The 20073-nt window shown below is 36.4% G+C and overlaps 1 protein-coding gene across 1 annotated transcript in view; it reads left to right on the top strand.

Moving 5' to 3' along the window:
* Positions 1–20073, top strand: part of SMS (spermine synthase) — a 56402-nt gene extending 36329 nt beyond the window's left edge. The window contains exons 6-11 of the mRNA XM_085310870.1: positions 314–470; positions 1280–1367; positions 2382–2496; positions 3065–3144; positions 14649–14764; positions 17274–20073. Of these exons, the coding sequence (XP_085166996.1) occupies positions 314–470; positions 1280–1367; positions 2382–2496; positions 3065–3144; positions 14649–14764; positions 17274–17316 (599 nt within the window). The 3' untranslated portion in view covers positions 17317–20073. The remainder of the gene's footprint in view (positions 1–313; positions 471–1279; positions 1368–2381; positions 2497–3064; positions 3145–14648; positions 14765–17273) is intronic.

Below are 20073 nucleotides of genomic sequence, written 5' to 3'. Positions count from 1 at the left end.
TGGTTTGAAAATAATGACGAATAAGCCAGGAAAAAGCCATGCTGCAAGGCCCCTAAGTGGCTGGGTACTAGTGACTGTACTTTTGAGAAGGGATCCTTTGGGTGCATGTACGTTAGCTTTTATTTGACAGAAATGTGCTTTCAAAGCAAAAAAACTCCTGATTGTCTCTTGCTTTGCTTTGGTTTGCACTGTGGAGCGGTGTGAGGATGCATGAACTTGGATTCCTTTTAGATGAAACTATACTGAAAAGTTTACACCAGCACAATGGGTATTGTAATGTTTCTGTCCAATTATTTCTCTTCATTCCATTCAGATCTGGCAGAGAGTGACCTGGCATATACTCGAGCCATAATGGGCAGCGGAAAAGAAAACTACACTGGGAAAGAAGTGCTAATCCTAGGAGGTGGTGATGGGGGTATACTATATGAAATAGTCAAACTGAAGCCAAAGATGGTCACTATGGTAGAGATATCCTTTGACAAATGACTGATTTCGAATGACTGTTCATTTTAACATATTCAGTGTGCATTTTCTGCTGGAATCATAGGAATTTGTAGATAAATTTGATACTAATTTGCATGAGGAGATAGAGTCTAAATTTAAATTTTGGCTTGTCAGTTTGGAGAGAGCCAATGACTATATATTTGGACAGTGACCATGTAGGACATAGGTTCATGCTCCCAGTGCATTCTGTAACTTTTGAACTATTTTTAAAGAAAACTATTTWAAAAAAATTGTAAAGATAAAGCAAACTTAATCAATGGAAACGTCAGGACTTGGTGAATTGTATTGGTGGCAGAATGATCTAATCCAGTCTTACATCATGAAGATGATGTCTTGCAGAAATAATGATGTAAATCAAGATTTCAGCATTCTCTAATTAAATATAATTTGTAATGTAAACCCACTGTTACCATTACAATTTAGATAGTTCTATATTTCGGTTCCTCTTTGCTAGAAACTAAAAATAATTGTTTAAAAAATGCAGTTTAAATTGCTTTAGTTTTTTTTTTTTTTTTTTTTAATATACCATCCTATTTGTTTATATTTCAGCCTTTAACTATAAGATACCAGAAGTACTGATTGGAAACAAAAACGAGCTGTTCTTAAATCTCTTACTAAAGTTGAGGATGAATATATAAGCTTGACTATTGCAATTTATATATCTTACTATTCCATTGTAATTTCATCTTCTTTGAGAATTTCTTTATGAAGGAAAAGAAACTTTACTGCCTATATTATTTCTGGAATGTGAAGTACCTTAACAATCTTCAAACATTGACCAAATGGTGATTGACGGGTGTAAAAAATACATGCGTAAAACATGTGGAGATGTCTTAGACAATCTGAAAGGAGAATGCTATCAGGTAATCTTTGTTTTGCTTTTATTGAAAGGAGCATTTAGATCTAGCCTGGAAAACTGCTGTGGGGAAAGTTTTTGGGGGAAGCCACCTGATTTTCATCACTTCGGAAAGAATCCCCCCCCAACATTTCTGAACATCAGTAGTTGGCAGTGGTGTTTGAATTGGAAGTATACATTAGCTTCAAAATAGTTTACTCTCCATCGTCAAACTCTTAAAAAAAAAAAAAAAAAAAAAAAAAAAATATGTATAGCCTTTAAGTAATGTGAAATGTGAGACCATATGTTGCCATCACAGAGGAAGCAGCAATAAAGATGCAGACTGTTGAATATCAGCTCTTAAACTGATGAAGAGATAGCAGAAGAAATGTTTATTTAAGCAAAGTTGTCCCGCACTGTTGAGAATATACTTGTATACAGATTTGTTATACACAGTTTTGTATTTTTGTTTAATTTGAGATCAAAATCCCATATCATTATATTCTTACTATAAAGAAAATATGTATGTAATCCTGCAGTTCAGGTTTTAATGTGCTCTATGTGTAGATCAAGTCTGGCTACTTTACTAGAAGTCTTTTTTTTTCTGTTTTCGTTAATGTTCCTTAAGCATCTCATACATCAGTTTGCAGGTGTCAGTGGGAAAAAAAAAAGTATGCAAAAAACTGAGAGGTGTTGCATGTTACCTTGCATGTGGACATTCATCCAAATAAGTTATCTTACTGGTATCTGGGAAACCAGTTAATATTGCCCCCATTTGGGGGAAACAGTGGTTACGTAGCAATCAGCAGCAGAGCTAGGAAGTTAAGTCCTGTGGTGCTTGTTGTAATTCCCACAACTGCACCTCCTTTCTRTATGGGGTTAAAAGTTGAAAATGGAGCCTGTAGTTAGACCCACATTTAATTTTTTTTCTTTTTTTTTTTTTACTTTCTTCTATCTTAATTCCCGTAAATCCATATTTGTTCCTTTATCTGATCAGTTCTAGGGTATTTTGAGAAATAACTTCAGTATTTCTTTCTTTCAGGTTCTAATTGAAGACTGTATTCCTGTACTGAAGAGGTATGCCAAAGAAGGAAGGATGTTTGATTATGTAATTAATGATCTGACAGCTGTTCCGATCTCCACATCTCCAGAAGAAGGTTAATCTTCTAATTTATTTTCCTAAACTTCTGAGGACTTTCCACAGTTCTAATGCTGTGTTCCATGTTTATTAGCAATTTGCATCAAAAACATTCTGATTTTTGTCTTTTTTAATACTGAAAGGCAGTATGTATTTTAAGTCTGGGAGGCAGCGAATGAGAGAATGCAGATAATGCTTTTTTTGAATTTTTCTTCTTCAATACTGTAAAAAAATAAGTTGTATGCTTTGTTTCTTCTTTTTTCTTTGGGGGGCACCGTTGTCTCATTCCAGGATAATGTGATCCCATGTAACTCATGAGAAAGAGTATTTGGAGAGTACATACTCCAAGCTATGCAAACTAACTTACCCTTCCTCCCCCACCTCACCTCCCCATACTTGGAGAAATATTCAGGGAATTACTCTAAAGAAAAAGGAGGTATTCGCTTCTACCCGTATTGCCACCAGACTTTGTTTATACCTATGGCATKGCTACTTTCTAAACAGGAGATATATGCAAGTACTCAATGTGTAATAATGAATAAGCCGGTAATGTGATGTTTTGTTTTGAAATCTTCCTCTATATGCAGATTCCACATGGGAGTTTCTGCGATTGATTCTTGACCTCTCAATGAAAGTCTTGAAACAAGATGGAAAATATTTCACACAGGTATGGTATCTGTATGTAAAGAAGTTTTTCTGTGAACGTATTGCAGTCTACATTTACCAGATATGTAAAAAAAACCCAAAATGTCAAATATCTTTAAATGTAAAAATATAATTTCAAGAATCAGGCATACTACGGAACATTTTAAGCATAAGCAATTCTTGAAAAAGCAGAACAGATGTACTCTATAAACAGAAACACATTTTTTGTGCTAATGGCTCCAGCAGTAGAGTGTAAAATATGAAAATCAGTCATTTATAAAGGTATAGGAGAATTTGACACTGGTAAAATATATAAGAGGAGAAAATTAATCAATTGAGAGTAAATACTTTCTCCGTGCTTTCTGTTCACTCCCAAAATAAAACTTTGATTTGCCTTCTGAAAAGCAGATTTAGAACATTTAGTTTATTTGTGTAATGTGTAGCATGAAAGAAATTTCTAGAGTTCAAATAAGACTTTATCCTCTTATATAGAGTTTCTAATCGAATTCCAATCATGTGGAAACAATTTAAGATTTATATACTTGCGACAGTATAGCCATCCCATGTGTAATATAATTGTGATAAAGCTTTCATCTGAAGATATTTTCTACATGTAATTCTGAATTTTGCACATATTRTATAAAAACAAGACCAGTAGACAGTTGAGTGAAGTGTAAGTCTCCGAACTTTTATTTGTTCTGCATAATGCAAACACCTTAACTAGTCATTGTTGTGTGTAGCATCCAGATGCAGCATTTTGAAATTTCTTGTTAAACTCTAAAATAGTTCTTAACCTTGCTGAAATTATGCATTTGAACTCCTTATTCCTATCAGAGTCAGCTTTCTGAGGTGTGCGAAGGAACTGAATTCAGTTAAATTGTTAATACTGTTAAGTTGGATGGATTGATAAAGAAATGCAAAACTTGTAGAGGTTTTTTAGCAATTTTAATTTGGTCCTTCATTTTAAAATGCTCTGGTTGTGTGGGCAGGATAGATTCTTATTTTTGTGGTTGAAACGAGAGATATGACAAATACAGTCATGTCACACTGTAAATCCTAATAGTTTTTCTATTCTGTTAATAATAGTAGTATAACAATAACAGTGTAAGCAATTCAAGATCAAAGCCTGTCAGCAGACTACATCTTTTGGATAGAGCAAACACTTTTGTTGGAGTTGTCATGCCTATAGCATATGCAGTGAAATGAGCTTAATTTGTCTGTGGGTGTGTAAATGTGCATCTGTGGACAGGCGGGTGTCATAGGTTTGCAGAAGAGGACTCTGGCAAGTGGCCTGTGCTGCAAGCTGGCATGATGGCTGCACAGCAGGCTGTGTGCAGGAGTAACTGGCTTCAGCTAGTGTTCATCAGGATTTGTGCAGCCCTGCTGTCCATCCTGTCCTGACAGAAGGGAATAACGCAACTTCTTGAGCATCACTGCTTGCACAAGTAGAAGGTGTGGTGGTACTGAACCAGCCCTAATAGAGGTGGTTTAAGTTGTGAAAGTGTGCAATGAAAGTTTTTCTGTCTAAGAGCAATGGGATGGGACATGGCAGGACAGGGAAGAGATGAATAATACTAAAATCAAAGTGCCTTGTATTGGAATTTGTGGATAATTGGTAGCTAGTGCAAGGGCTAGAGTATAGAAGCGATTTGTTCTTTGGCAACTTCGTCTTTCTGAAGGATTTGAAAAGAGGAAAATAATACTGAAGCAAATAGCTGTCAGAGCTATTGTTGTATCTACTGATACACCTCCTTGCCCATCTCTTTCAGCCCATTTGATAGTCCTTGTAGCCTCTTCCCAGTTGAGCCTGATAAAGACCACTGTAATCTGATCCTAGGAGGAACAGACTTTTAAGGACACTTTAAATAAAATCAGTTATCTATATCTTTCTTGAAATAGCTTTTGAATTAAATTAACTGAAGCTGGATATCCAAAGGATTTGGTTAGACTGTGGACGGAAGTYTAAACATTACCATTACCAACTTTGGTAGCTGAGTGTAGCTGTACACTGAAAACTCTTAGGATTTTGAATGTTCTGGTATGTTAGTTAATAAATAATAGGCTTTTTGGCTGTGTGTGTTAACATTGGCATTTCCAGTTACTTTTGTTCCAGGTGTCTATGTCTAAAGTGCTCATCTTGGGTAGTAGGCTGTATTTTACTTGCTGAAGTAATTGCATTCCTTTTAAGGCAGCTGTGTTTTAAAACTCAAGACTTAGGGTTTCTCCCTCTGTGTGTTCTCTCCCAAGTTTCTTGAGGTGTTTTTGGTTCTCTAAAGCGTAAAATATATTAAATGTCATCAAGAAGAGCAGCTGGGGAAGATCCTCCAGTTTGTTAAAACCTTACTTTAACTGGTATTAGGGAAATGCCTCACCTCATAGGAAAGTTGTTGCAAAAGGGCCATTCTGTTACTGACCAGAAGCTGTAGTTATTTATTCTGTCTAGGCTTTATGTGGTACTAACGTTTCAAGTATCTGTACAGTAGCTTGTCCTCTGATGGCCTTAACTGCAAAGGTTACCTTGTGTGTCTTGTTAGTGCTGATTATTCTTAGGGCTCAATAAATGCCGTATGCAAAAGTAGAACTGTTTACAAAATGCCAGCCTTTTACATACTGTATTGCTGCCTAACTCTGTAAATGGCACTGTCAACCAAAATAAGTGGAAGTGCCCATTACCTGTTCACATTTAGCTCTACTCAATTGTTGCAAAATGTTTCTCTTTAGCGCATGAATTGATTTGAGGCATTTCACAGTAGATATCATAATACACTTTTCTGTTATTACTAGGAGCAGACCACTGCAGGTGTTGCTCAGGAACACTCTCAGCAGACGATGTCTAGTGATCTCTAGAAGTAGTGCTCTGGAGTCCAATAGTGCTGGTTGGAAACAGTCTTTGAAATAGTTCTGGAAATAAAAATAATTGCTAGTAGGCTGGTGACATGGAAGCAGTACAGATGATGGCAGTCCATAGAGTGCTACAAGAAAGTAGTCAAGCACCTCAGGCTGCTGCATAACCTCATTCTGGTCCTATTCAGTATACTTTCCTGTAGCGTTCTAGTTACTGTTCGCAGCCTATTTGAGAATTAATTGAGCCTTTTGTGTGTGACACTGATACAGCTTTGAACTTTCAGAAATTTTTCATATTTCTTAATTATTGTTAATGCTTGATAATATAGCATTCATTAACAAGGAAAAAAGGTCCCACTTGCCAAATGGTTACATAATGGTACTTCTGATTAATTAACTTAAAATACAAGTTCATCAAAGCCTCAGTGCACAGAAATAATCTGTTTTTGACATAATTGTGTTGAGCAGGTGGCTTGATGGCTTGCCTTTTCATCTGCAGGAGATGACAAAATGGATGGTGCTGTTGTTGTAACTGGCTATGAGTCTGTGTGCTTCTGCACAGTTAATGGGTTTTCTAAAGAATATTGGCAGGCCGTAGATACTGATTAAATCTTGCGGGTTATAATGCAGGCACTCAACTTTTAGTTGTGCATCTGAAAATTTTTAAGGAAAGCTCCTAATGTTTACAGCTTCCTCTGATTCATATCCTTCATTTCAGTGGAAACCAAAGGGAATGAGGAATGGTATGTACACTTGGATCTGAGAGCTGAAAAGTGCTCTTGGATGCACAGTTTAGTTCTCATTCAGTGTTTATGTGCAGAGACATGAAACACTGCATTTCCTCAATTTTTTAAGCCCAAGTCTTCCTAGAAATACTGATTAAAAGCAGTTAATCCTGATGCCAGTAGAATTGCATTAATGCATTGCATTGCAATAATGTCAAGTTGGCTGTAAAAGTTAAGTTTCACTGACCAAAGTTAAACATTGTAAAAGTTAAGTTTCACTTTATTATGAAATCACACTTTTTTGTAACAGGATGATTTCTTTTTCATTTGTAGCTCACCTCATGAACATAGATCAGGCAAATATTCTGTTTAGCTAAAATAGTATCTGTGCTTGTCGGGAGTCGGCTTTATATTTCAGACACTCACACTTGTGTGTACTATAACATTACAGGTTATAAATTTCCTGGAGTTTTGGTGGTGCTAATAACTCTTATATGTGTGTGCCAGGTGTCGCTTTTCTTTTCCAAACCTACATGCTTCGCTTTGCTTGAAATATAGTCGGCAGCCAGCCAACTAGGTTCTGATACAAAGTTTGCTATAAATTCTGAGGGACATTCTAGTAATTCCGGGAGTGTGTTAGATCAGGTCTTTGAAGGAAACAGTGTGTGGCTCCACCTGTATTAGGGCTGGTTCAGTACCACCACGTCTTCTACTTGTGACTCGTGTGTGTGTGTGTGTGTGTGTGTGTGTGTGTGTTTTGACAAAATACAAACTCAACAGCTGTAGCAGGCTTTAGAAATGCTGAGGTGTGTTTTTTGTCTAGCTGGTGTGATTTCTCAAAACAGGTTTGTTAATAGCAGTTTCTTTCTTTGTATGTCATTCCAATGTTTAACCTGATTGTTTCCTTGGGATGTCTAGATGTGATACTTGAAGCAGTTGTAAAATGCTTGTGCAGGACAATTGGTATTTTCAGAGATTGGTAATTGTCCCTGATATAGAGCCATTATGTTATGAATGGTGAGAGAAATCAGATGATAGCTACTTTTCTCTAGGTAAATATAACTTACTTAGTTGTGCTTATCCTTTGAGACTTGCAAAATAGCTGTGTTAGCAGCAGTTTCTTTGTTACTCTGACTGTTCTCCTGCCATGCCAAGGTGTGGTGCTCAAAGCACTGGTACATGATATCCTTCCACCACTAGGTGGAGGCTGATAACTAACATTGGCTAGCAGTTTATTAACATTAGAGAGAGACTGCCTGCAAAATACTGTTTATTTGCATTCCTAAGGGATACAGGAACATGTGCCCAATTTTAGGATGAAGGAGAGACTTTTTTTTGCTTGTTTCAGCTCTGTAGAGATAGGAAAGATGATTTATAGATTTCATTCTCTGTTGCTTTAAGTCTGTAGTAGAGATTTTAGGAAAAAAAACCGCACCTCTGTAATTGTTCTGCATATCCACAAATAATAGCCACAATGAGAACAAAAACTTTTTATGTTTCTGTGAGTGATAGCCTTGGTTTTTGTTTCCATGCTTTTTTAGATACGTCATCCACCTCGATAGTCTTGCATTTACACAGGACCTGGATTTATAATATGCAAAGACAAGTGAGCTTCAGGATGCTCAACATGCAGAATTTGCAGCCCTATTTGTATATTTAAAAGTCTAGATTTCCTTATGAGAACTTGGAACTGAATGTAGTTTCACTACACTGATACTTAGTAATATGGCTTGCACTTGATATTTCCTGAGGTCCAGTTTCCTCCTCCTTCCCCCCGCCCCCCAATCTGCTGATCTAAGCCTTTGAGGTTGAGCAGGCTGTCATTTTCAGCCTGTTTATGAAGGGGAACCTTTAAAAATACCTCTGTACAGGAATGTTCTCTTTCCTAGTCTGGGTAAAAATATTCCCAGGACTGCTCATGGGTTTGTGTTGGAATAAACACTGCTAATCACCAGTGTGAAGGATCACATTTTTATCCTAGCCACATACACAGCCATCCACCAAGCTGTTGCTTCCTGACTGCTCTCTAATACAATGTGGYCTGCCCTGTAAGCGTCCAGACCACCGTGCTGTTGCTCCATAGTTACAGTCCTTTTTTTGGCTGCTGTGTGGGTTTTCTAATTAGCACTTCCACAGAGGGAGCAGGATTCTCCTTGCCTGCAACGTGAAAGGAGGCTAGAAGATCTCATGCATACGTGTGTGTGTGTGTGTGCGCGCGCATGCGCGCATCTGTGATTTCTTGGCAGTTTGCCCTTTCAGAATTTTTATTCCAGGCATTTATTTGTGTTACAGTGAGTTCAGTTTTAAATTAATTGATCATCTGTCTAGTGGAGACTTCTTCAATCCACTTGCCTTTATGATCTTCTTAAAAAACATTCCTGCCACACAAAGCTGAAACCTAGCTTTGATGTGCAAGGTCTTTCAGGCTGTAAGTATTCTTCTCACTTCTTAGTTGTGCTGAAGGGAGGAAGGAGTTAAACCTTGCCCATGTTCAGTTCCTTCCCTTGTCATTACAAAATAAAAATACAAAGCCATGTTAAGTTTAAAGAAACAAAACCCTTCCGTATTACATTGTCACAAATGATATCCAGTAGCAATGACGTGTAGAGATGCATGTAAGAAACTAGGAAGTATGAGACACCTTTCCATCTGCTTTCAAATCACTCGTTTACTTCCTAAGGTCTTAGGATAGTTTCTTATTTTTGAAATAAGTTTCTCTAAGTTTTACACGTTTGGTATTTGTAGTCTTTTAGTTTTCGTTGAGTAAAACCACGTGACTCATAAGTTTATAAAATCCTATGCTGCGTGGCCCTAAGGAGGGGTTAATAATATGCTATCAGGTGGAATGTGCCTTACCTTTTGGTAAGTTGACCTTGGCAGTTGTGGGTCTGATGAAGAGTGAAAATCGCTTATTGGCATTTTTATTTATTTATTTATTTTTATTCCCCCTGCTCTTGGATTACCACATTGTTTGCAGTGATTGATTTCTATATCACTAAAGAAGGGAGGAAGGAGAGAATGCTGAAATGGCAGTCTGGCAAAACCAAGTGCAGATACTTCTGTCTCACTGTATTCTTCCTAGTAAACTTCCTCTATAGTGGTTGTGTGCTCTGTAAATTACCTAGCAAAATTTTATATTTATGATTCAAATTACACACACAGGTTGGTGKTTTTTTGGGTTTTGTTTTGTTTTTTGTTTACTTTTGCATTCAGTCTGATGTTGAAACCAAATTATATGCTTGGTGAAAGATGGCTGAACCAAATAACTGCTACATTGTCCTGGATAATAATAGGTTACTAAACAAGTACTACAGTAGTCTCTTCTGTGTTGTGCTTTATTCAGTTGTTCTGAGTTAGTGTTCATTTCTTACCTTTTTACAGACCTCTTCWGTTTTCTGATACCTATGTTGTTTTATTAAACTTGTCCTAAATCAAATAATGTATAGTTAATATAAAGCATGTGATCTTTCTTTACCGAATAGCTAAGTATACTTATATCAGTGGAGTAGGAAAATTATGATTAAACACATGTTTTATGCTTGTTTTCTTGAAAGAACTTTCAAGAATATGAAACTCAGTGGATAAGGTTTTTAAAGATTTTCCATATTTGAAAACTTGAATTTTTTGCATTATAGTCAGAGGAAGACAGTAGAATGAAATTTCTTTTCACTTGCTTTAGAAATATGAGTGTTCATAGTGCATTATTGTGAAGAAAATTGTACTAATGGAAATTCCCAAATTCCCAAAGTAAAATTCCCAAAGTCAAAATATGCTTTATACACTTTGTTTCTGCTTATAATCTGATGTTGCTATAWAGAAAAAAACAGTATTGAATAGGAGCTGTTTAGGCAGATTTATTTTAACTAAAATCTTTGCTCATTTTAGGCTTTGCCCCTTATGGATGTTTGTCTTTATGTGCACAGGTATCAGGTCAAACTCATCTTAGTTCCTTGYTTTGTGAGAATTTTGAGTGCTTTTCAGTTGTGTTTGTGTGTCCTAAATTGTGCAGTTAATTATTTTAAGATTTCTTAAAAAATCTAGGAGTGCTTCAAAACAGGAATTGAGCAATAGTAAAATGCTAATTCCTTCAAGTCTGCTATCTGGGAGTTCAGTATTCCACAGTGTGCTAGCACAACAACTTAGATGCATGAAAAGTAGGTAATGTAGTTGTTTTGAAAGTGTTAAATAAATCTTTTGTTTTTATGGTCCTGTGGTCTTTGGCTTCAGTTTCAAGCTAGGGGACTTAAGGTCGTAACTTATTGGATATTTTAAGTGTGTCATTTCTTAGTTGAACCATCTGTGTTCTTTCACAGTCAGATGCAAGTCGGGCACATTATCTGAGGGGACAAGATACCTTGTTTAATCCTTGAAAAAATACATATGTGCAAATATTTCCAAAAGTTGTTCACAGCAGAAAGGAGATGCTGCCATGCAGTAGGGAGGCTCTATTGCTTTAGCCTTGCTTTATCTTTTCTCTTTTTCTTGTAAAGCTAAGGTCATTTAAAGATCAAAAGCAGTACTCTGCTAGGGTTATGCTAGAAGGCTTTTGGCCTCWCCAGTCATGACTCGAAGGAATCATTCTTGAAACCAGGAAGTTGAGTATGCTAGTAGATTACTGTTTCTTCCATTAAATTTTTGACAGAAAAAAGGTCTACTCAAATCTATCTATTGCATGTTTCCCTACTATTAAGACTAATGTTATTGTAAATTTCTGTAGCTTGGGTCTCTTGCCAACATTTTGGGGGACTTTGCCTTGTATGTTAGGTAATGAGGAAGTKCATATTGATTAGTATGAAAATTTCTTTGTTTTGTTTTCTACGGCAGACTAACATCCTAACACTAACAGTGGTAAGCTGTGTATGAGGAAAACTGAGGGTTTTTTGTGTTGAAAGTAATTGGGAAATGCTAGCTGATGTTTCTTTTTCTACTGATCAGAAATTAGAATAAGAAAATAGTTTTCATGACTAGGTAAGGCACTCATACCATAAGTTAACAGAAGCTACCCATTATGAAAGRTTTGGGACATACATGTCTTGCAAAGATGTATCTTCCTTCCTCACAGATGACCTGATGTGCGTGCATTGTGTAGTTGGGTTAGCTTCATCAGAATCATGTAACTTGCTGTTGCTGTGTAGTGGGCAGTATGGCTGTGCACTGAGGTCTACAAACAGGTTTAGGGCCCTCATGAAAAAGATGAGGGAAAAAGTCTCAGAGATCAGTTTGGCTGTGGATTGTGGTCTGCCTCCTCTTCTCTTAAGGACATCAATACAGGCAGGAAGCACTGTGTTAAGTAGGAAGTGTTCTCACAGCTGCTCCTCATTGCTCCCTATTTCACAGGGTCTTCTAGGACTTCTGTTTTTTACAAAACTGGCCATACATCTGATGCCTTTTTGACTCTGTAATGACTCCATATTACATGTAAGGTAAAGGGAGCATTTCCAAAAATGGACATGGACTTTGAAATTCAGGAGCACATGAATTGACAGTGCCTGCAGCCTGCTTCCTTGTCCACATCCAAGAGACCCTCCGGGAAAATAAGATGGGTTGTGATTGGGCAGTGGTAGGGCAAATGGGTTAGTGTAATACACTCTGTGGGCTAGCTGTATCACAGCACTTAGAAATGGTGACATGACAAAAAGAGTGCTTTTACTTTCTTGCCTGAGCTCTTCTAGATCTCATCTGAATAACAATGATGATGTCTGCCTGCCAGTCTGCTGTGGAGCATTAACGATTTCTCCTCCTTGATCAGCATCACAGAACATCTTGTCTCTGCCATACTGCAGCAGAAGGATATTCGTGTTCAGTGCGTCTTTGTTCAGTGTCTCATGCATGGAAAACAATAGCTGAGGCATCTGGAGACCATGCAGTTGTGATTAAATTCAACTTCCTTATAAGTCAGTGTTCCGATAATTTATGAGTATTTGCCACGCTCTTCTAAGAGTCATTGGCTAAAGTATCAGCTAGTCTACTTAATTACCTATAAGAAAGGAAGCAAAAAGAAATACTCCTTTTTCTTCAGGAGTGTGGTGGTTCTTTTGTTCATTGTTTTTTGGTGGGCAGGAATGAGTTAAGTAGAAGATGCAACAAGGGAGATGAAAGCACAGCAGAACAGATGCCCAGAACCAGGTAGAGAATTGCCTTAAACTGATAAGGAGAGGGAAGAAATACCCTCTGGGTAAGCTTTGTGTATCTCAGTCATGGATTTACAGGATCCAGGAAAGTGTAAAGGAAGGAAAAGAGGAGAAGGGAGGAAAATAATAGGTTTCAGTCTGAGCTTCTCTTGTGACTGGGGAGAAAAGCTGTAGTGAAGATTCATTGCCTGCTTGGAGAAGGGCTTAGATCCTCTTGGAAATTCTTTTAACCTGCCAGATTATTTTGGTAGACATTCTGTTTCAGACCGAACTCTACTCAAATGAGGCATGTAGTACAGAGTTTATAGTCAAATGACAAACGTGAAGTGTCATGAAGAAAAATTTGCCAATTCTTTTTGACCTTTTGTTTCATTCATAATTAAAAACAAGCTAAAAACTTTGTGTGTTCTTGTAAGAATGTATCAAAAACACAAATCTGAACTTTTTTATTGTGTTGTTATGTGGAGAATGCTCTCTTAGATTAAGTGGTTAATCTAGTTTGTTGTAATCTATTTAGACCATCTGGATTTGTCAGTGGTGCTCTGATTAGTTTGTCACTTTTTCATAGGTGTTTTGCAAAAAGATAGTGAAGAGCACAACCAGAGAAGACATTGTATCTGTATATGCTTAAATGGGCAGTTCTTAAAATGGATTTAAAATTGGCTGAGCTTTATACTTAAATATTACTTTGCTTTCTGCTCACTAGTTAGTGGTCTCATCTATAGAGTTCAGTATTATGCTGGGGTTAGGGGGAAGGTCTCTGTGTTCCTTGGTGTTCAGAGGGCTAGATCGTTCTTACTCTTAAATTTTAAAAACAGGTGTAGGGTATGGTATGATACCAGGTATATCTGGATAGTTACATGTCTTAGCATGAGTTACAACTCATTCAATACATGAGTTTTCTATAAGGACATTAAAAAACCTCCTTGTTACTGCTTGGCCTCAAACGAGGTTGTGCTTGTAAATGGGAGGGTTGGGAGGGTTCTTTTCTTTCTTTCTTTCCTTTTTTTTTTTTTTTTTTTTTTTCCCTCTCCGCAGTTGTAATCCTTAAGAGAAAATGTATTTTAAGGATTATTTGATTGGGGTGGTAGTGGGGGATAGATACTTATTTGCTCGTGTGGGAAGAATTGTGAATTCAGGATGTCTAATATTTCCTTATCATGCTATTAGAGAAGATCATTTAAGCAATAATTTTTTTCATTGCTCTGAAAAGGATGTTGTTAATATTCTTAGATACTCATAGTTCTAAGAAAAGAAAAAAAATCATAGAAATCACTTCTTTTTCAGAAGCGTGATACAGAGCAACTCTAGACAATGTGGCCTACAGCCAGCAGAACTTAAACATAATCTGATTTGTTTTGTCATATGGAAGATGCAGTTTAAAATGGATAGATTATAGGGGTTTTTTTAATATTGCATTTTAATATTATAAAAACATAGTCAATGTTAAATAATTGAGAAAGTCTGGATGTTGTAACAAGTGTTTACTAATATATTTAAGCAACCATAAAGAAAATGATTATTGAGTAAATAAATGATGTAGGTAAACAACACATGGTGGTCTGTTTTAACTGGAAGTCCTGGTGTAATGTCTGTTTCTGCTAATGAGAAGATGGATAATCCCCCCTCATACTACATCAACAAGATACAAATTGTTGTTTGCTGTAGGCTGTTTGATATTTGCCTTGTAAATACTAATGTTAAGAACAGGATGTATGTGGTTTTGAAGTATATAGAGCTTTGCATTAATATCTAAATGTATATATTCCTCTGTGACTTTGCTTATATATTTGATTGCAACTAGAATTTTTCTTTTTTTCCTTCAGGGAAACTGTATCAATCTGACCGATGCCTTGACTCTGTACGAAGAACAACTCAGCAGGCTTTATTGTCCCGTGGAATTTTCAAAAGAAATTGTATGCGTTCCTTCCTACATGGAATTGTATCCTTAAAGACTAAAAGGGGTGGAGAGTGCATATTAASAAATAAAGCCAGTCTAGACTGCTTGGAGGTAACAAATTCAAGTGCAAGAAGGCAGATGACTATTAGTGTTTTTTCATAGTAAATGAATGACTGTAGTTTTATTTTGAAAGTGATGACTGCAGTAATTTTATTTTTTAAAGGTGCCATAATTTCAAAGATGCTGAAATGCTCAGTACCTCTCAAGATCATGCCATATTTTGCTTAATTTTTTTGAATATTGCCAAGTGTATTGTTTATACACTGCAAGATAATCTTCATGATGAGAGTAATATTGCCTGGGAATTCTGGTGCAGCTGTGCCATGTTTCTCTTCTTTCATGGAAAAAACAGACTAATCTCATAGACAGGGTAGCATGAACCAGATCTTCAGCTATTCTGTGATAGCTCTATTCCTAACCAGATGACTTAAACTAAATATTAATGGGGAAAAAACACAGATTCCTAAAAATCATTATAAGCATTACTAAAAAATCTTCTAAATGGAGGGGATAAACACACTTCTCTGCAACAAGTGAAAGAAGGATTTCCTGTCAATCTTTCTTATTTTTCTTTTTATTTCCAATTCTAAAAATATTCCTTTAGAATTTCTTCACTTGATGGCTAACAGATAAGCTATGCAAAGATTTAGAAGTTGTGTCTTCAAGCCGTTAGCTCTAGAAGGACATTTCAGTCTGTCATGGGATGGTTCTGTTGGCTCCACATGCCTTAGATGTTGCATACTGCTTCTGTGTGATCTCCTTGGAACTGTCTCTACAAGGTAGTGCCTGCTGTAGCTCTCCATTTCCTGACAGAAAAGATCTTCGCAGGATCTGCTGATTCACAATGTTGGGCCCATGAAAACCTGACACAGCCTTTCTTCTTCTTCTTCTTTTTTTTTTTTTCTCGTTTATCTTTTTCTGTCTCTAATCCTGATACTATCTAATGTTGTAGCCTTCTGTGGTGGAGGCTGTGCTAACTGCTCCTTCTAATGGAAGGAACAGGCTCCTTCTATTTCTCATTATTGTCAGGTCTCCAGTGAAATTCAGATTTGATATGAAACCATTTCTAAGACAAGTAAGGCTGAAATGAAGTGGATGTGAAGCTATTTACTCTGGTAGCTTATATTGCAGATATACTTGGTTAGTTATCATTATCTTTGATTACAATTACATGCCTTAATGCAGTGTGTACAATGGTTTAAATTATGCATTCTCAGAAAGTTCTCTAAGTATTTATTACATTGTTTATTCACATATAGGCAAAATACTTCTAAACAAATCGAGTAGGATATGCTACTTCATTTATTTGGAAAATAAACGTCTCTAGTAAGCCAACAGATACGAAAATTTCTTAGTAAATTTTGTCTTAAAACTAGCAAATAAATAAGCATAATTAGGTTAAAAGTGAACAGTTCTGAAGAGAAACAAGGCAGGTTTTTGTTCACTGTTTTTGACTGCATTGTCATCCTATGAGATAACAGTGTACATATAGGAATGCCAAAAAAGAAATAATCTTGATGACTTCAGATAATCCTATAGCAAAGAAAGATGCATAGCAACAAAGCCCTGGTTTATTCTTTTCAAGTTGGTCTTAGACCTAGGATGTGCCTTTACCTTCATTTCAAGTGCAAGTTACAGTCCTTCTTAAAATTTAAGAGGATATACCTTCCAAACAGGAAGCATACACTGGAATGGGAGATTATCCCTAAAAGCTATTTCACAGGTGACTGTCTAAGCAACAGAAAGGGCCACTTACTAAAAAGTGTTTAGGGGCTTAAGGCCAACACCACAGAAGCTCAGAGAGAGCAAAATTCAGATGTATTCAGATGTTTGACCTTGCTTGAGCAGGGGAATTGGAGTAGATAATCTCCAGAAGTCCCTTCCAACTTCAATCATTCTGTGATTCTGTGATCTTACCTGTTTAGGGGAGCACTCAAGCAAACCCTCTACTGAGGCACTTAAGAGACAGTAGGCACCTAAATATTTGCTCAGTAAAGTGCCTTGACACTTGTTGTTCTGCCACTGAGCATCTCAGTATTCCATCTGATCATGCCTGTGAATTAGCTAGCTGGAGGTCACTTTCCTCTTCAAACTTGCTGCTTCACAATCAAGAAGATGAGCCAGAGGGATCCCAACTCTGTGGATGTCTGATCAAAAACCTGGAGTTTTGCTTGCTCCTTCCAAATTGTTTCTATAGTTCATTCAGTGGTTGCAATGCAAAATGCACAGCCTGAGTCTGCAGTAGGAATTAGAATCAATGGGTTTGCGAAGGACTTCAGTTTCAGTGAAAATGAAGTGCTCTTTTAAGTTGTTGAGCAAAAAAAGATCCAGAGAGATTTCACTTTGAGATTTTTATCTCCCCCTTGTTACAAGCTACTAGAAGTTTCCAAAATTAAAATGCAAACTAATAGAAAAGAACTACTTTCACTGTAACTGTGTATTATACACATTGTTCTTTTTCTTTTTTTCCTTGACTACTCATTTTTTCTAGATGGGTATTCTACACTATTTGGAAGAAACAAATGGAAGTCTGAACATCAAGATTATTCAAGATTATCCTAAGCGTACATGCTGCATGGAGCATATAGGCTTATCACGTGCTGCATATTGGCATCTTGAATCTTTAAATTATATGCTGTAGATGATCCTGAAACTTAGTCATGCTATTGATTGTGAATTCTTTAAATGTTTTTTATTATTATTTTAATTTAAAAGCAAATGGAAAAATGTATATTTTGATGAGCTAGGGTGTTATTTTTGAAAGTCAACTTAAAAATGAATAAGCAGCAAAACTATATAGCTGCTGAATGCACTGAACCTTTAGAATGTGATCCTTTTTATTTTTTGTAGATCTTCACAGAATGATTGATTAAAAAGAGACATCTTTAGCATTTCATCCCTGAGGGTGCTCCATGGAGTTTTTGTTTTCTCATTTGTTTTCCCATCAGATTTTTATCTATGGTGCTTTTCAAGGCTAGAGCGGTGGTTTTTGGTTGTAATTTTGAAGCGACCATTGCAATGCTTCTATATAGAAAAGAAGAACATAACTTAAAAGGAGGAGGAGTGGGAGGAATCTTGTGAAAGGATAGTACAAATTCTTTGTTAAAAAGGGAAGAAAGCTAATCTTGAAATCCGTTAATTTACATTTATCATGTTTATCATATTGGTGTAATCTCTTCTACAGGAGAAGAATCTTCAACCTTTTGCCTCATGGTGTTCTTTAGTGACCATACCGATATTTGGATTTTAATTGGGATTAACAGTAGGTTATAGAGGCACTTTGTATCAACGTGAAAAATAATGTTGATTTTTTTTTTTTAATCTCACYGTAATACAAGAAACTGAGTGTAATGAGGTTCCTGTGGTCATACACTCTTCAGCCTTATGGGAAGCATTAGGTTCTTGAAGAAATGAAAAGTCATTAGGAGGGAGAAGGAAAGTGGATGTGATCTAGAGTCATGTGCACCAGTATTTCTTGAATGATTTGGAGCAAATATGTTTACTTCGGTAGGGTTAGTCCTGGTTGTATTGCTGCAGACACTTTGTTGCATGGGGCTTTCTTTCGCTCAGTTAGATTCACTTGCAAGTTAAAGCTCACTGGAAGATAAGGTTGCGTTGTAGTTCTGGTTCTGAAAGATAAAACATTTTTCTTTAACTGTTTTTGCATGTAGTCTGAAAAGTTATATTTTTGTAAGAATGTGCTATTTACTAACTAAAACTTTGCTTTAAATGTTTAAGAGATCCCACTTAAGTGGAGGCAGGAAAAATATAACCCTTCTGTACATTTCCAAGATGAAAGTACACTCTTTCCCTAAACACTGTAATCCAGAACCAAAATGATACTGTTGACGAAAACAAACAAAACCACATACCCGGTATCTGTATTGTTAAGTAATGAATAAAGAACTATTTTACTCTATTTCACATATAAACTGATGATGAAATCTGARTAGGCTGTTTAGAATTTCAGAATGATATTGGAAGACTTGCAAAAATTTGCTCTACATTTGATGTATAATTATCTTTGCATGTACAATTGTGCTGTTAAACTGTTTTCAGTTTGGAGCACTTAGAGAATTACTCTTAATTTCTTCCTATTTAAAATGATTGCAGTCAGTGTTAATTCTTCAGTATACGTTGGGCCCAGTTGTTCCATGGCCTACAGACTGTGTATCCATAACCACTTCAAAGAGCAGAGCCTCCCTCTTTAGCAGGAGAACAGTCTTACATTTCCCCAAGTGTTTCAGCTGTTGTCTCCGTACCAGAAAATACCTTGAAACTTTTGCCTATGACCAGTAGTAACTGCTCATTTATGATACAGGACTGCAATCAATATATTGCATAGGGTGCAAATTAGTGCACATGTCCTATAGACAATTGTGTATATCCTTAACTTTGCATGCATGGATACTCCCATTAATTCTGTGTGTGATTTACTCGTGTAGGTAGTATTAAGCGCTCAGGTGTTCACTAGGACAGGGCTTACAGGATATGCTTTCCTGTGTAGGCTTAATAGATAGAAATCAGGTGCAACAAATGAGTAGGTGATAGGTTGTTTTTTGTTTATTTTTTAATTTGTGAACTGGAAGGTGATTTAAGTTGCTGGCTTGCTGTACAAAGGCTAGTGCTTTTGTTTTGCTTAGRTGCACAAAGCTGCCTGAACATAAAGATTTTTGGGGGGGTTAAGGGGATGTTCTGTAATCAGTTCTGTGAATGGCCAGGGGACCCAAATTTGGTGGGTTAGGTTGTTGGTAAGTGAGAGGCAACAGTGTTTGGAAATTTTTCCTTATCAGTTGTTACAGTGTAAAGAGAGATGGAGAAATTCCTTTTTTTCTCTTCTTCTGACTTTTTAATGTAGTTTATTTTTTAAGTGATAGATGTAGTATAAAGCAATTCAGTAAACACTGAACATTGCTATGTTATTTTTTTAAGTTACTAAACTGGTTCTGAGGAAATACACACATTGTCAATTTTTATTTATTTGTTGCTGTAATTAAAAAGAAAATCTTCTAGAATTTTCAAAAGCAAACTGCAATAGCTGATCAATTTTTCATGTTTAAGGCCAGCTGGGAAATAGCTATGGTTATCACACTATGTATGCAGTTTCCAAGAAGTGGTTGACATGAGGTTTTCTCAATTATTCTTTGCACTAAATGCTGCTTCCACCTAAAAATGTGATTTAAAAATTTGAAAACTTGATTGGTAGTAGTTTGTGCAAAGAGAAGATTGCTAGCATTGTATCTGCTGCATCAGTGCAGTGCACATGTTAAAATAAAGGTACGCTGTTATTA

The sequence above is a fragment of the Rhea americana genome, unplaced genomic scaffold (assembly GCF_003343005.1).
Source record: "Rhea americana isolate MKP2758 unplaced genomic scaffold, rheAme1 scaffold_329, whole genome shotgun sequence".
Classification (NCBI taxonomy): domain Eukaryota; kingdom Metazoa; phylum Chordata; class Aves; order Rheiformes; family Rheidae; genus Rhea; species Rhea americana.
The sequence above is the reverse complement of the archived record's forward strand: the minus strand, read 5'-3'. Positions and strand labels throughout refer to the sequence as shown.